Below are 17623 nucleotides of genomic sequence, written 5' to 3' on the forward strand. Positions count from 1 at the left end.
TAAATGCTTTTTAGATTTTTGTCGGAAAATCTAAATTTCTCACCCCTCCTGTGAATTTTCCTATATACGCCATTGTCTGGTGGCTATTTATTACTTCTGTTTGCTGTTTGATATAATTTGAGCATAACTGATATCTTCACACCATAATGCATAAAAATGAATTTTTTTTAGAAATTTCAAAAGTCTTAGAAAATGGAAAACGTTTAATTCGTTAACTAAATTTGATCACCACCGACAGACTGTTGCAAATAGATGCGCATGCCATAGTGTAAATCTGTATGACATACATATTGCTGTATGTTGCCCTGTTGCAATCACATTTTTTGGTTACATTCAGAAGCTTTTAAGCTTATTTAGCCCAAGCCCGCAAAGATAAGAAATTTTTAACAAAAATATCTTTATCATTCAAGCAATCAAAGATTCAAACTGCCTCTACCTTATTTCATTCAGAGACTTTTGCATTATTGTCTCTATTAATGACAGTTTGTTGTAATGGAGAGGCTGGATTATTACTTAGAAAATATTTTGATTGAGTTATTATTTATAGGCTCTTATAGCCAAGGGCCCCCAGGTCAGTGACCCCCCTGACCCCTCCTCTCCTCAACACTGCAAGTGACCCAATGATGTAATGAATAGTTTGTTGAATATTGACTATATTACAGACACCACTACAAGGCACGAACTGTAGAAGTTTTATGACTGCAACTAGTATGCGGGGTTCGGCGTAATATGACCAAAGACGTCCAAAATGGAAAACGAGGTCTATGATTATAGCGTGAATATATTTCGTAGATAAAACCAATTGAGTGACTTGCACAACTCGATAATGCAATGCAGTTGATGTTAAAAATTGACTGTCGAAGTTGAATTTACTCAAGTGTTTGTCCAGTCCCAGTGAAATTCAAATGACGTTCATTATCGTCAGCCTTATAAGAATGAGGCCCTATAAGGGGGGATGACGTTATTTCATATTTCATGATGATATCTTGCAATTATTTCATATTCCAAAATTAACAAAGCGAAGTAATTCGAAATTGTCAAATGTTCCATTCTGCCTTCAGGTGTCAGGGCTAGTTGAACCGACTCACATACAAAATGGACCGAGTCTTCAAAACCAATTTTTGCAGCCACAAATTTTGAAAATGTATAAAAAATGGGTGCATAAAAAAATAGATTCCATACTTGGGTAAAAATAGAGAATTAATTCTCTTTGGAACTGGTGGAATCATTTGGTACTTTTAAGGGGAATCTAAGGCCACTGAATGAAATATTTATCATTGTTTTGCTCAACTTATTTTTTGGGAACAACTAAAGAAACTCCAAAAACATACATATACCAAAATTGATAGTCTACAGTCTTTGCGTGGAGGGTACAACCTGAAGGGGCCAGCTATAGACATGCCTGGAAGAAACAATGTGCCTGAAGAATTTCTAACTTTGAATTTTGGGATATCTTCTTTGGCTCTTCTAACTGCCAAGAGCCCTTACAACCAGTAAATTCAGTTGTTTAATCGATTCTTCATACTACAGTCATACTGTTATATCTAGTCACTTACAGTCTTAGGTGCATTCAATAGCAAGAAATAATTCTAAAATAATGTTAATGCGAAGCTAAAACTAAGTGAAATCAACTCTTACGATGTTCTCAAGAAGAAATCATAATAAATGCTGCATGCTGCAGATTGACTACATGTTTCTAAAGAGTAGATATTTTATAGACAGGGAATTTTGCATATCCATCTAGCAACCAGCCTAACAGAAATCTTTAAGGTTTAAATCATAAAGTCTTGGGAACCTTCTGGCAGAAGACCGGAAGTCACGTCCACGTTACAAGCTTTTCTGACGGTATCATCAGATTTAAAAAATTCGAATGTCGAAATTTTGCTGACCGTGCATTTTTCATGCTTCCAGTAAAGCGACTTCTGGTCAACTACCAGAATGTTTCCAAAGCTTAAAATGATCAGTGGTGGCCTTTATTTTTAGGATTTAAACTTTCATCAAGTTTAAAAAATGCAGTTGGAGTGGGCCAAATTCTATTCACGTTTGCGTGTTTGTGGCTTTTCATAATATTGCCTTGCGTAACTTATAATCACTTTCAGCATTACTTATTGGCGCCATACTGGAATCAAAGATATCTTCAGAAATAACATTTTCAAGATAAGAATAACTTGATAAAGCAATGTAGATAAAAACATGTGGATGACGTTATTTGATGTTCTCGTCTATTTCGTTGAGATAATATAAGCCAAAAGTATTTGCGGTAGATTTTATGCTATTGGTATTTTCCCTAAACGTAAAGTATGAAAAGCCTTTTAAATCCCTAGAAGGTGTAATATGGTTGGTATCTTAACAGGTCTACAGATCAATAGTCACTTGAGTCAATGCTTGAGATCAATAGTCTCTTATATCTTCAAGTCTTTGTAATTACAAACATGCATTTTTCCTCTCTATGTTATGGCCCCGGGGCAGACAGAATTGATGCTCCCCGGGGTATCGTCCTTGTACAATTTGTAAAGTAGCGTGTAGTTAAGGTATTACAGTAACTTGTTATGTTACTTTTTGGAATGTATAAAAAGTCAAGGCTGTTATCAAGTACATAATTCTCACACAACTTTTAAAGAGGTATTCAGTTATTTTGTTATTCCACATTTCATGCTGGGAACCAAAGTTATTTCATATTTAAAGACTCAAAAGCCTAAATATTTATATTTTCATCCCAAAAATCTCAATTATTTCATATTTCAAATACCCCTTATAAGGCCACAAGAATATCTTGTCCTATTTTTTGTTGCGATGTTGCTCTTTCTCTCAATTAGTTTATCTCCTTGACGAGCTCTACCCACCTATCTCTATCACGACCTCCTAATTGCTAGGCTCAGTAAAAATTGGCTTATGTTCAACGAATATGGAATAAGAGTAAAAATGCTCTTAAGTTGATTAATAGCCACCTATCACGTAGAAAGTACAAAGTCAGAATGAATGAATCATGCAAAACTTGGGGTAAGACAAGGTTTGGTGTGCCACAAGACACAGTCCTAGGTGCACTCCTTTTTGATATTGTCATCAATCGCCTATTCTATGTAGTTGATGGCACTAATATCTGCAATTTTGAGGGGTGATCATTTCGTACCATATGCAACGGATATGGACTTTCAAAGCTAGATTTAAAAAGGCGCAATCAACATCATCATTTGCTGCAGATAATAAAAAATAAAACTAAATGAAAATAATGCATTTTGATGGTTTTCGGCAAAAATTCTGAAAATTTGGTACTAACAAAAGGAAATGCATTTGTTAGAGAAAGTGACGAAAAAGCTCTACTAGGTATTTTACTAGATAAATGTAGAAAAGATACACGCTTTTCTGTAGGATTTTATGTAGGAAAGCCAGCCGAAATCTACATGCTCTAAACAGAGTTCTAAATATACGGATAAAAGTAAAATGAAATTACTAACAAAAGTTAACTGGCAACGGATGTTTTATGATCGAAGATTTTATAGAAAAATAATCAAAGTCCAGAAAAGGGCTTTAAAAATTGCATATATGGATTTTAGCTCAATTTTTGTTGAATTATTGAATAGATACCCTTCTGCTACCATACATGAAAAAATCTACAATTGTTTGCAATCGAAATTTTCAAAGCTAAAAAAAACACTTATGAAGGAGATCTTTATATAAAAAACTACAACGTGTGATCTAAGTAGCAAGGAAATTTGCAGCTACCAACAGTTAGAGCAAGTTATGTGAAGCTGATACAATCAGAGTTATGTGACAAAAAGCATGGGACATATTGCCAAATGATACAAAAAATTGAAAAATCATTACAAGCCTTTAAATAGAAAGTGAAATTAGAAAAACGCTTGCAATGCAGTTGCAGATTATGTAAAAATTGTGTCGCTGGTGTGGAATTCTTCTTAAGGGGTTTATACAATTTCATTTCATTTTTATTATGTTATAATATTTTTCGTATTAACTGTATTTACAATTTTGCATAAATTATGCTCAATAACTTCCATTTAATATGCTTTAATTGGAAATTTTTTAATAAAATGTAACATCAACAAATGAAATGTTCAAAGACTCGCAGTTCTCTGACACGATGACAGGTTCATATAAATTTCTAGGTCTTTGTTCTAAAAATGATTACAACTTCCCTTTATCACTATTTCCGTGAAAAATTTCCCTTTATCATCCTGCAAACTAAATAGTATAGCTCAGTGATATAACCATTTTGAGTTGACTTTAACTGTTTTAATAACTGACTAAGAGTTAAGTTTGCAAAATTACTTGAAAGCAAATATTTGATTGGAGGGAGAAGAAAATTGCTTTTCTTCTGAAAACAGAAGACACTAAATTTTGTCAGTGAACAACGGATAGCGTCATTCTTAATGAAAAAGAAAATGATCACAGAAAAGCTTCTTTTTCCAGCCGAGGCGGATATGAAAACGAGAGAAACAAGCGTTCATGTTTGTTCGAAAATGAAAATGGTAAAGAGAAAAGTTGAAAGATTTGCGCAGAGCTGCTTTGATTATAAGAAGGCTGTTCATACCAATAATGAAGCAAGGAAGCCCTCTCGTTTGATCAAAAATGCAGGAGAAATGAAAAGAGCTTTATGCGTCTGTTTGACAAACAGACGCGATATAAGTAACTTGAAACTTGAAACTGTTTGATGCTGTTTAACTAAAGACAACTACACTGTATATCTGCAATCTAGCAGTTCATTCGTAGCCAATGCCAGGCACCGCGGAGCAGGGGGGGCTGGGGGGGGGGCTTTAGCCCCGCGGTGCCTGAATGCTGCTACACGACAACTACTTTCAGCAACGTTTGCATGGTCATGATTCTTATGCCAACTTACGTTTCCAATTTATAAAGCAACATATATGTTCAAAATATAGATGAGAGTCTTGTTAGGAAATATCAAGGATGGCTTTTTCTTCGATGGTTATTTACAGCTTCCACAAAAAAATAGGGTAAGATGTGTACAAATTCTAGAAGAAAAGATCAAATCAGCCGGGTGTTGAGGGCTAGAGCACCCTAATATTTTAGGATATTAAGGATAAAGTGAATTTGAGAAATCCAAGCAAGATTGTACAAGTAAACTACAAACCCGGACAAAAATGTTGAGACAAAATGCAATTTGTGTGATTTTCTACTTTACCTTATGCCCCTGTAAATTCGAATCCCCCCTTTCCCCCGAAACAATGTTGGATTTGTAGTACTGTCATTTTTGCTTCAAAATCATGCATTCAACTTTAAATTGGGGGGATGGGGAAGCTATTTTTCAAAGGAAAGAGAAAACATAAAGCTTTTTTGAAAAGTCTCAACTATTTTTGTCCGGGATTGTAGCTCTGCGAATCAGACAATGTTTTAGGCAAATAACCCAATCCTATAATTGATACAGCTACTAATGTTTGATTTAGGATTATAGATCACTCTTAAAATCACTGTAAATTCTAGAATTGTCTCGATTAAATTGCATCGTTCAATACAGAAACTTCTCGTAACCCCCGAAAGGACCACTACTGGGCGTGTCAAACTGTAGCTGAAACGATGTATTTCTTCAAACATTGATTTATCCCTCACTCTTGACTTCCTCCAATGATTTTATCCCTAATTGCTTAAAGCTTTGAAGCCTGTGAATTTTTAGACAAGTTATGTTTCCTCTTAAAATTTCATTCCTATTTCCTTGAAACTTTCATACATTGTTCTCCGTGAAACTTTTTGATAAGTTGTTATCAGTGCTTGATTAACGAGGCTAGCAAACGTCGTTTCAAATTTGAAACGAGACTATGATAATAGGGCTGATGGCTTCATCAATCAATGGCTGAGAGTTGACTTCTTTGGTGCCTATGAACTAAGCAGCCATGCATAGTTTTCTCTCACGTGCAAATGTTGTATTTGCGTATACCTTAACTGTTTTAGCAATCGTCACCTTTGGGTGCTTTTCATCAACGTTCTTCTTCAGACACAGAGAGCTTCAGATAGATATGAATGTCAATAAACAGATAGTGTGAGTCTCCTTTATTCATTTTTAGCAACATTCCCTAGCCTGGCCATGCTGGATATGATGGCTACAAGAGCGCGCCACAGATTTACAGTTTTTATCTTTAAGAACCAGATTAGTTTTTTTGAGTCTTGATGTTCTTATTTTTTAGACAATTGAGGCTCTAGTGTTCCTTAAACCCAATGTCGTTCTTATTTCAACATTTTTCTACTTGCATGCCACATAAATTGTTTCTAAGAGCACTCAATAACAGTTTAACGTTACATTTTCAGTACATAGCGGATTTTCTCATAAAATCCCTTGTATTTTACTAGCATGAGAGACAAGTAAAAAACACTTTTTCTTCTATACTAATTTCTTATCTGGGGCTGGGAGTATGTTCGTACGTTGGTCTTATCATTTCGGAAAAGAAGCCTTTATGTTCTTCTTGTTAAGTGTGATATTATTAAAATGAATGTATGCTAGTCTATGATAGTAGTATGACAAAAGACATATATGCTTGTTATAACATAAATGCCAAATTTAACTATTAGGTCAAAATCTTGTTTGTTTCGAATGGAAGTAGATTGGCATTTTAAAAGTACCCTGTCAGGCCAATGAGATTGCATACAACTGGTCTCTTTGGCTATGCTAATAGCATAAAATTAAGAAAAGTATTTTGGAACACAGGTAGCCTGCCAAAATAACATTAGTTGTCAAACTTGATACTTGGTGTTTAATATTTATATAATAGAAATGCAAATGAAGACTGAAAAGTTTTATGCAGCTACTTATGTTGTATCTCAGCAGAATGTGTCTTTTCATGTTTGGTGATGTTGCTGTTCCATTTGTATTTTGTGTCATCAGTCACAATGTAAATTAGCTGAAAAAGCTTAAGACTTACAGAAACCAAAAACCATGCCAGCCTAAAAGAACTTGGGTGGACAAAAAAATTTCTGGACCATGCCCTCAATACTCTTGGAAAACATGGGAAATGCCTTTTTTAGTATTTTTGGTCTACCGTGAAATTTTTTTTTAAATTTTTGGGAAAGCAACTTTACCTAGCAGCACTTTTAGTAGTGAGGGCTTTGTTGCAAGAACAAAAATCAAAATCAATCTGACAAACCCCTCCTCAAAAGTTTTTCAATTGATTTGGAGAAATCTGAAAATTAACCACTGGGAAAACTGAGGTGGACATGTCTGCCCTAGTTCACTTTGTGGTGATACTATTGGCAGAAACACTAAAAATGCCTTTAGCAAATAATCAACCATTACTGAATATAGGAATTTTTGCCTATCCTTCTTCAGACAATATTTGTTCTTTTTTCTTACTTTTTGGAATTTTATTTTAGAAAAAGTGTTCGAGATTTCACAGTTGCTAAAGATTACACAGACCTTGGATTTCTCACTTTTGATATAGATGCAGGTATGTCATAAAATTGGAAATTCTTCATTTCTTAATCATTTCATATTTGTTGATCTTGGTGTCTATGTGTTTGGTTGGAAGTGATTTTAGCTCAACAGAGATTTCATGATTTTGCCAAATAATGTTAATTTTGGAACAGAAGAACTACAGTTCCTTGCATAAAATCTTTCATTTTTAATTTCCTCCCCAAACTCTTATTCATGCTTTCATCGGAAATGCATGCGATTGCATGAGCTTGCCCTGCGCATGCCTTCTGCTTTCCAGGGGTGCAAAATATCAGACACCCACTTTTATTTTGAGAGCAAGATTCATAATTACTGGTGTTTTCTAATGAACGCCGCTTCTCAAGATGCAGCGTTCAGTAGAGGGCGGCGTTCAGTAGAGGGCAGCGTTTATCAGAGGGCTGCATTTTTTCAAAATGGCTGGCTGAAGGTGTGGCGTTCAATAGAGGGTGGCGTTTATCAGAGGGCGGCGTTTTTTCCAAATGGCTGGCTGAAGGTGCGGCGTTCAATAGAGTGGCGTTTCAATAGAAACGAAGTTTCATGAACAGCATTTTCATTTTCGATCGCTAATTTAGCGAGATTAGCGATTTGCGGATTTCACAAGTAGTGTGACTAGATCTGGCAAAATATTGTGCTTTTAGCATAACATTGGTCAAAAATCGTCATTTAGCATAAAATCTAGCATAATTTGGAATCTAGCATAACTCTGGCATAATTCTGATATTTCTTAAAAAATCATTGTTTCCATTAATCCATTATCTATTGCTACCAAGTGCAAACACTTTACGCCAGCATCTTTGGTTTCATTTTGGGAGAAAATTGTGACTTTCCACTTTCAGGATTTTGCCAGATGTTTGGAATAGTTGGCAGCCACATATTTTATGGTTGGGATCCAAATTCAGCCAGCTAAACGAATTATACAGTATAATCCAGTTATAATGTATTTTAAGTACCTTATATCCAAAGTACATTGTAACCAGGGGCGGAAACTTGGTGAAATATTGGGGGGGGGCAAGCCTATTGTTTTAATAAGATGACGTCACATTTCCCATTGTTTTGGAATAAAAGACCATTGCCCTCTAAAGTATTGGGGGCAGTCGCCCTCCTCGCCAGCCCCTCCCCCCTCCCTTTTCCCCCCAGGTGTCCGCCACTGATTGTAACGAGGGTAAGTAAAAAGTCTAAAATCAAGCACACCTTTTGCCAGGACCAAGCACACCTGTACATTAGATCGGAAAGTACGTAATAACTGAGTATGTTATAATGGGATCTATTGTACCAGGGCCGGCGAAACGTATTTGAAAGTGAAGGGGCCAAATAAGCCCTTTCAAGATTTAGGTTAGGCCACCACCAGTGGCGTACCCAAGGGGTCCGGACCCCCCACTTTTCTAAAATATGATCCCCGAGATTTGTCCAAAAACGATGTAAAACTCATTTGGGGGGGGGGGTTGTAGTATACTGTATGCTTGTGGCAATAACTGTAATTGTAAAATACTTTGCTATTTACCGTAGCTAGCATGAATCAAATAATGGGGAAAAATTTTGCAAAAAAGGCGTTTCCCCGCATTTGCTTGTGTTTGAAGGGCGCGGTCCAAAAAAAATTTATGGTACCCCCCCCCCCCCCCCACTGCTCCAGCCCTGGGTACGCCACTGGCCACCACCATGGTTGACGGCAAGAAAAATTTAAGAATTATTGTATCTTGGGGATGGCCAGCGACTGTTTTGGTTTACTAACATGTCTAATAGTCTCGTTTGTTGTGATCTTGACTTGGAAAAGGAAAGATCTTGCAAAGTTTCAGAGTTCATTTTATTATTTAGCTCGTAATGAAACTTTTTTTTAGATTTAAAAGTACCCAAAATAAGATGGAGGAGAAAAATAAATGAAACAAGGTTTAAAAAACATGGAATATAAACAGAAGAACTGTCAACTAAAATAAGAAGCTTAAGGAATTTGTACACTTGGAATATTGTTTTGTAACATCTGATCTTAAATTTTTCGCAAAATAAGGTGCTTTTAACAAAAAAATCTGGATTTTAAAACTTTCAAACTGCGCTGGTCAAAAAGAGTTTTAATAGAATTTATAATTGCATCTAAATTTTATCTTTCACAGTAGGAATGGATTATCCAAACGATCAAACTCTGAAGTTTTCTTGATGATACTTTTTAAGAACAAATCTGCCCATACTTTATTTCTCATGTCCTCAAAAAAGTTCTTTCCAGCTGTTTCTTTTTCTTCAACAGCTGATTTCTCTCTTTTTGTAATGTTTCTGAGAAAGTGTTCGTTAGCAAATAGACCTTGAGTGCCAAGTTTAGGCAATGGAAAAAACGAAACTCCGTCAATTTGTGCTGGCACCAAGTAATTCTGGACTAGGTTTCTCGATCTATTTGCTAAGCCAAGCTGTTACTCGTTGTACAACTTAGACAATGACCAATTTCTTCGATCTAATTCCCATCTTCAATTTTATGTATGTCTTCTATGGTAAAGACATAGCAACCAAGGTAAAGATAAGTACACATTAAAGAGAATACTAGGCAAAATTACTTACAGAATGATATACTACATTTATTTCCACTTTTGCCTAAAAATTTTCTTTAGCTCTGCAGAAAAGTGGGGGTTGGGGGGCAAGCCCCCCCGGCTCTCCCGGTTTCGCCGGCCCTGTATAAAAAAGATGAATTTTTGCTAATTGTGGGGAGTGATAGCCTAATCAAAATTTGCTTTGTAGGTTACAAACGTTTTCACTTGCTTTTATCGAAAACTGTCTGTTATCTTTTACTTTGTTTCGTCATTCACGATTTGCAATTTTGAAATTATTTAAAAAAGGTTTGAATATTATCTGTGCAGAAATTTTTGTTTCCTTTGCATTTTCGCTGTTTTTTGCAACATGTGGCCAGAAATCAGCCAAATTTTGCTTTATCTGCCAAATCAATTTAGGAAGGCCAAGGGGTTTTAAAAAATTGCCAAAATCGAGAAATTTGGCCGTCAAAACTATCGATCTAAATTGCTTTTTTGTTTATGAAGAATGAGTACTCTGGGTTTTAGATGAGTGGTCAAAAGGCCAAATGGCAACTCTGGCCACTTCTGCTATTCTGAGCATGCGTTAGCCTCTTTCTCGAGCAGCGTTTCCTTGATTTGAAGTTTAGCGTAATTTTTGCAAATCTAGCACAATTTTATGACAAATTTGGCATAATTCCAAAATTGAGATCTGGTCACACTGTTCACTACCCTTCTACACCCCCCCCCCCCCCCCCTCTTTAAGCTATGCTCTAGATCTAGATGTTGGCAAAATTTGATTTAATGATTTAATGGCCCATAATTTTAGTTTATGCATATAATTTATGGATTATTGACATCTGGCCAGTGAAGTACGTAAAATAGCTGTCAATCTTGATAACATAGAGCCTTTGGGGGAACGGATTTACACGCAAAAGCGGTTATTACAACCAGGTGAACGCCAAGCCCTCAATGAGTCCGCTAAGGATTCATTACTGAAGCCGATGAAAACTGCATATGACATGGTAAAAATATTTCTGTACGTGTAGTGCCATTTTTTGCTGATATTATAAATAAGCTCAGTTTATACTTGTGTAGAAAAATACTCAAGTCTTCAGAAATAGCATGTATTTAAGTAGTTATGCTTAGAATTCAGCGAAGCAAATTTCATCAAAAGTATTTCTGTTATCATTGTCGTGTTGGCAAATTGTGCATAGATCTATTATGATTACCATAAATTTTGGCGAAAAAAATGTCACACGCCACCGCACGCCTGGATGTTTCGCTAACCACCGCACGCCTGCTATATAATTCCCACGAAAGCCTGCTTAATGTTTCTTTATACCAAGCTAGAGTGCTGTTTTTGTATCAGAAGCAAAACATAAATATTTCTCTCCAGTTTGTATTAAAATGACCACTTGTGTTAAATTGATTATTAAAATATTCTACTTCATTCTTTACGCTATTCTGTTGTCACTATTTTCCAGATTTGAGACCGTTATTCAACTGGAATGTCAAACAGCTCTTTCTATATGCAACAGCTGAGTACAAAACCAAAAATAACGTGAGTGCAGATCTTTTGCTGTGAATAAACGTTGCCAAATCTTATTAAATGTACATACATACAAGCCTTATTTAGCTATGGTTGAGACAATGAGACCTATAGAAAGGTCAGACAAATGATTAGAATTTAGTGACAGTCAATAAAATATTTTGAATTAGATTAAAATAATCTTTAAAGTGCCAAATTATATTAACCATTAATTTTTGAAATCCTGAAAAAATGGCAGGCATTTGCCCAGCTTCCTCCTCCCTATAAAAGTCAAGCTGATAGCGTGATGTTTTGTCAGTATATATTCATTAGTATTAACTGATTAATGAGATTTTAGCTAAATTTTGTTTAATTTACTAAATTAGATTGTATTTTTATATGTTTGTATTAGAACTTTTTATGCACTTTATCTAGTCTTGAACAATTTGAAATTGTTCAAATTAATAAAAAAATAGTTTCCTAGTTATCGTATATGACTATCCTATCCTGTTATTAGCAAGATATAAAAACGCTGGAGTCATTTTTGAACTGTTTATGCTTTTGTTTGTTAGGGGTAAGAATTTATAGAGAGGGGCGACTTTTTATACTTCAGGTATAATATAAGTTTTAAGCCTGAAGACATGAATTTGTAAAAATGCTTCTGAAAAAATGTTTTAGTTGGTTACGTCAAAATTTATAGGAAAGGATTCTACCGAAAATTTCCCCTTTACAGGAATCCAAAAAAGTCTAGTAAATTGATTTCTATACTTTTACTGCATCTGCTCCTTTCCAAAGAGGGGTGTTTGTAAAGGGAGCATATTTTCACAAGTTGGCATTTTCAAGAGAGCTTTCATTCAAAAGGATATTCCTTTGCATTTTGAATCATTATATTTAACTCTGTTCGCAGTTACAATTCCCATTTATTCTGTTTATTCAAACGAGCGTTTGTCTAAGTTCTGATTTTTTGTGCTGCCTTGACGACTAGCTACTATAAAACAGGTATTTTAATGTTTTGAAGGAGGTGAACCAAGTGGTTTTATGGGACAAGATAATCCAACGAGGCGACAAAGCAGTGATAGATCTTCGTAATATGAACACTAAGTATTACTTCTTTGATGATGGTGTGGGTGGTTTGAGGTGAGCATACATTTGGATAAATTTCTTAGTTTAATCGATTCAATATGTAAATAATATCCTTTTGATTGTGTCGATTCATTTAGTTGTGTCGATTTGTATCACATTTTCAGGAGGGCAGCCCATGCGCAGTACTGATGCTCTAGATATCCTTCTTGTGGGTGAGCCATCCATTATTTGCCGAAGCTCCCCTAGGTGGCAAAGAAAGGATTTTTTTCAAGGGGGTGTCACACCCCAACTATAGCGACGGCCCTGCCTTTCTCCAGAAAAACGAGGGACGAATCACCTTTCGTGGAAATCCTCTTGTTTATAGAAAATCCGCAGAAATCCTTTTATCTTGGTTGAAACATCATACGTCTTTTTGATACAATGATTCAGCTTGAAAATGGCACCGGACATGAAAATAACGTTTTTGTTAGTTATTCCTTTACGTATGCCCCTGCTAATGCGAAACTCGTATTTTTCGTTTTTCAGAGGCAACAAAAATATTACGCTGACCTTTTCATGGAACACAGTTCCAAATGCAGGAATGCTGCCACGTCACACGTCAAATCGTGTGCACCAGTTTGCATTCCCGGACAGTTATACGTACAAAAGAACTCACTAGGTTGAAATTATGTTATTTCGTTCTTTAATGAAAATACGTTCTATGGAATATTTTTGTTTGTGTTTCTCCATATTCCCATTGAAGAAGATTATACTGCATCAATGAAATGCTTGCCAAGAATGTTATTCGGAGATTAATTTGTTTTTCAAAAGAGAGATCAGCCTTTTTATTAATCAATTCGTTCAAACGTCAGCACGTTAATATGTATTTGGTATACCCATTATAGTATCGCGTTATGGATTTACAGCTATACTTAGCTAGAAACCTGACTGGGGTGCATTTGGCTTCAAGAAATCACAGCTGAATTCGCGAATATTTAGGGTAGCTCAACAGTAATAGGTTCTGTTTTATTGTTTTTTGCAATCCTCAAATAGTTTCTGTTGTCTTTTGTTTAAAGGCCATAGCAAGTTGCTCGACCAGTTAAGACTTTTTATTGGCGAGACGGAAAGCTCAATCACTTTGTATCTGATGAATTTAGGCCTAGACAAATTTTGGTTGAATTTCTTTATAAAAAGATCGCCATTATACTGACATGCTGTGTGGGGTAAACGAATCTTCAATCTTCGATTTCCGCCCTAGGTACTACCCTAATACTAATCCAAAATTGGACGTTGTGGAACGTAAGCGAATCGAACCGGTTGTCTTTGCTTCCGGATCCTTATGCAAATTGAATAATCCCTTAAATCGGCAGACTTCATTCACCTCATTCTAGAAAAACCACCGATTTCTTCTGGATTGCGGCACTTTTTCAGTTGTTTGTAATGCATTTCAGTATGATACCCATACACGTGTGGTGAATACTGTTTAATCGCTAAATTCCGACTGAGATCTTACTTAGATTTAGTTATTTACAAGGGACTTTTCTTTCAATTCGACTATGACCTTTCCTGCTTCATTTTGCTCCTTGAATTCAATCAGCTGATTCATTCGAGGTATGATCAGAATTTCCAAGTGACGTTGTTATTGAATCGTGTCCGTTTCAGAGTTCCAGGAGGTCTTATTATTCAAAAAGCTTCTTTAAGTCTTGAGCAGCTGTCGAATTGAAACACCAGCCTTGTGACAACATTGGATATTTGAAAATAGGGCAAAGTTGACTGATTTTTATACTTAAAAAGCCTTTCAAAATAGCTTTGAAAGAAGCAAACCTTTCAAGACAGAGTTCAATAAAATTGTTGTATTTGTTTCTTCTGCCCTTAAAACCTGAGCAATTCGTCGTGTCCATGCTGCTATTTAGACTAGTTCACACTCCCCACATTCATTCCAATCTCTTTGAAGGCATCTTTAAAAAGTTGTTTCCCCCGAATGGGTAAAGTTTGTTTACAAGGTACCCCTCTAATTTACTAGCTCCATACCCTTGTGGTTGTCCCCGCTTCACTGTAAACCTTTACGCAGTTCGTTCATTGAGAAACTTGCTTTGAATCTTAGTAACCCATTCCTCGGTTTTCGCTGTGAAAGGAATTTGTCTCAACTTTTTTGTACCAGTAAACAATGAAACTGTTGATACAAAAATGCGAATATACGCAATGCAAGAAATGTATAGGTTTTCTGGCTTGCGACTCCTCTGCAAGAAAGAACTGTTTTGCTTTATAATGTATTTATGTAAGTTTAATTTACATTGGTGAAATTCTTGATCAAATCGTCTAGCTTCCGTATCAATTATTTGCAAGTTGTTGTCGCAAAGCCGCTCGTGATTAACAGCCATTTTTTCTTCGGACAGGTTTTAGATATAGCAGGGGCGGATCTAGCAAAAACCTGACTGAGTTCCTGGCCAAGGCTAGGGACTTTCAGATAATGCATTGATCATTGTGCATAAGACAACATTATTCTTCATATTTATGCGTTTTGGTACCATTGAGAGGTGTACCTCCACCAGTTGTGATAGGTCGTAACGGTAGAGCGTTGAGAAAAGAGAACACCACTTTTATCTGTATTCAAATAAAAATCCAATCTCCTTTTATTTCCAATCTCTCGATTTATATACTTCTATTAATTATAATTGACATATCACGTGATTGCAGTCTACAATATGATTGGTCCTGTTACAGAGGGGGGAGGGGTAGGTACTCACAACTTACTAAATCTAGATTCTAAATTTCTTTCCGACAAAAAACAGAGCCTCTGTGAAAATTTGTTCAACCCCCTCCCTTTCTCTATACCCTTTGTTTGTTTTGGATGCCACAGCAAAGTTTTTCCCTTTTGTTTTGCTCGCAATGTGATATCCATGTAGCCATTTAGAAATAACCTCGATTTGGCTATGTGGCTTGAAATAGCTACCAATCGTTTCAAGTGGGCTTGAATGAAATAAAACAACAAGCTACTTGTATGCTTGATGGAAGTCAATATAGAAAACTGTCCGTTTAGGGAGTGGCTTTGTTCAACCTTATCGTCTTTGTTGTCATGACGATGCATGGCTGTCAGAACAACTAGCAAAGTAATCATGTGCTGTTTAATAGGCAATTTATATTTGGAAACAAAAGCTATTCTCAATTTGAAAGGGATTAAAACTAACAATAAAAAATTTTCATTTGAAGAACGTGGAAAATCGTCGGTGGAAACTGCTTAGTTTGCAAGTACAAGTAATTACAGGCGCAAAAAGCGAACTCGCTGCCGAAAAAGTTTTCTTGAAAACGAACAAAAATTCTGTCAATATTGACTAAACGGACATGTTTGAGAAAAAAGACGTTATTTGAGGCAACAATGCCGCTGAATTAAGCTAGGGCTGAAGAGAATTAAAGAATGCAATATATTTAGATTTGAAGTTTATGTGTAAGATAGGGGGGTAACATAGATCGCTACCTTTTACATTTTTTACTGAGGCGCTCCTACAATGTTTCCTACAATTTAACAACATACTTAAAGCTTTTTCGTCCGACACTCAAAAGAGTATAAAATGTAATAAAAAGTGTCCTAAAGAACACGATGGGAAATATATACCCAGTTATGTATCTCTTACTGCTGCCACATATACATTCTCTTAACCAGGTCAGCTCATTTCCCTTGTGCTCTTCCTAGCTTAATCTGTAGCGCACTGTATCAAAAGGAATATTAAATACCTCGATTCAATAAAAAGCGAAGACTGTGATCAACTGCGTGAGTAAGAACAGGGGCGTTGTGGCCAGGCGGGACACCGGGAGATTTCCCGGTGGGCCCCTTTCAGTTGAGTTTGTAAAACCCAGAAAGATATTTAATATGAACGAAATCCTTAGTGAGAAAATGCTTTACTTACATGTAGACTCAAGTGCACAGTTAAGAATTAAAGGAGGTCAACATATACAAACAGGGCTCTGTGCCAGAGATGTGTGGAAACATATTCAACAAATCTATCCAACAAATTCATAAAAGGGCCGCCAAAAGGGGGACAAGTAGGGGTAGACTGCCCGAGGGCCTCAAGGTCTAGGGGTCCTCTTAAAGCAAGGAATTCCAATTTAAGAACTGAATTTTAACAAAACGCAACAAAGTATGCCTAAAAAATTGTAAAACGTTGCAAGCGTCTGTAAAAACTTTCTAAAATGTGTTTCAAGCTAATTTAGAGGGCGTGGGCGCAAAAGTTTTCTGCTCGCTTCGCTCGCAGTGCATGTAACTAGTCTTCAGCGCTTGTGTTGTTATCAAGTGTGCGCAGTAGCACTGGATTTGTTCCACATTTTTCGCAATCTTAAAGAAACTATGGTTAGAGAAAAGAGGAAACATCCCAACAAATGAAGCAGATGAACATTTAAAAATGATAAAACTGGCATCTTTGTAATTTTGGTGCATGGTTTCCAGGTAGGTACCATTTTTGGCGACCTGTAGTTTGTTATGGGAGATGTCAAACAAAGAAGCGGGCCCCCTAATGATCATTTTCTCCCGGCCCTTTTCTAGGAGCCACAACGCCCCTAAGTAAGAACGTTTCTATTCCACAGGTACAACACCTGTTAACAAAGGAAATATGCTGCAAGGAAGGAGTGCTCAGCACGATTCGACGAAGCGCCAAAATTCTCCTCCTGAAAGTTTCAAAGCTCGTTCTGAAATACAACTTTATTTGACGCTAAATTACAATGACCCCATATCTAGACCGGTTTTGATAGAAGTACAAAAATTTTGTCAAGATTATTTATTCTTTATCATTATTAATTTTTCTTTACTTATTACTTTGCAAACATTGTATACTACTAAGAAAAAATTATAGGATTTTGATGCTACGTAGATTAAATAAAAAGCTAACAGTGACGATTTTCCAGAGACCTCTCCCCAGTTCTCTTATCTATTATACTTCGTCTCGCCGCTGTGTCATCCAATACGTAGACGGGGGTTGTGCAACTCTTGCTTGAATCTAATATTCAAGTTTCCCCGTAGAAAATAACAATAGTGTCTGAGTTGGGTCGTAACTCAGGATTTTCCTGTCAGCTGATATGATTGAGGAAGATAATGGATCGAATGCCGCAGAAGGAATTTCGATGCAGAGTGAATTTTGT

General features: G+C 36.2%; 1 protein-coding gene across 1 annotated transcript; it reads left to right on the top strand.

Moving 5' to 3' along the window:
* The first annotated feature begins 5795 nt into the window (after positions 1-5795).
* LOC135685999 (signal peptidase complex subunit 3) lies at positions 5796-13220 on the top strand. Its single transcript, XM_065202135.2, has 5 exons — positions 5796-6010; positions 7336-7409; positions 11388-11464; positions 12450-12568; positions 13040-13220. The coding sequence occupies exons 1-5, from the start codon at positions 5865-5867 to the stop codon at positions 13170-13172; spliced, it is 549 nt and encodes a 182-aa protein (XP_065058207.2). The 5' UTR covers positions 5796-5864; the 3' UTR covers positions 13173-13220.
* The last annotated feature ends 4403 nt before the right edge of the window (positions 13221-17623 follow it).

Source organism: Rhopilema esculentum, chromosome 6 (assembly GCF_057945365.1).
Source record: "Rhopilema esculentum isolate cy_ngs chromosome 6, ASM5794536v1, whole genome shotgun sequence".
Classification (NCBI taxonomy): Eukaryota; Metazoa; Cnidaria; class Scyphozoa; order Rhizostomeae; family Rhizostomatidae; genus Rhopilema; species Rhopilema esculentum.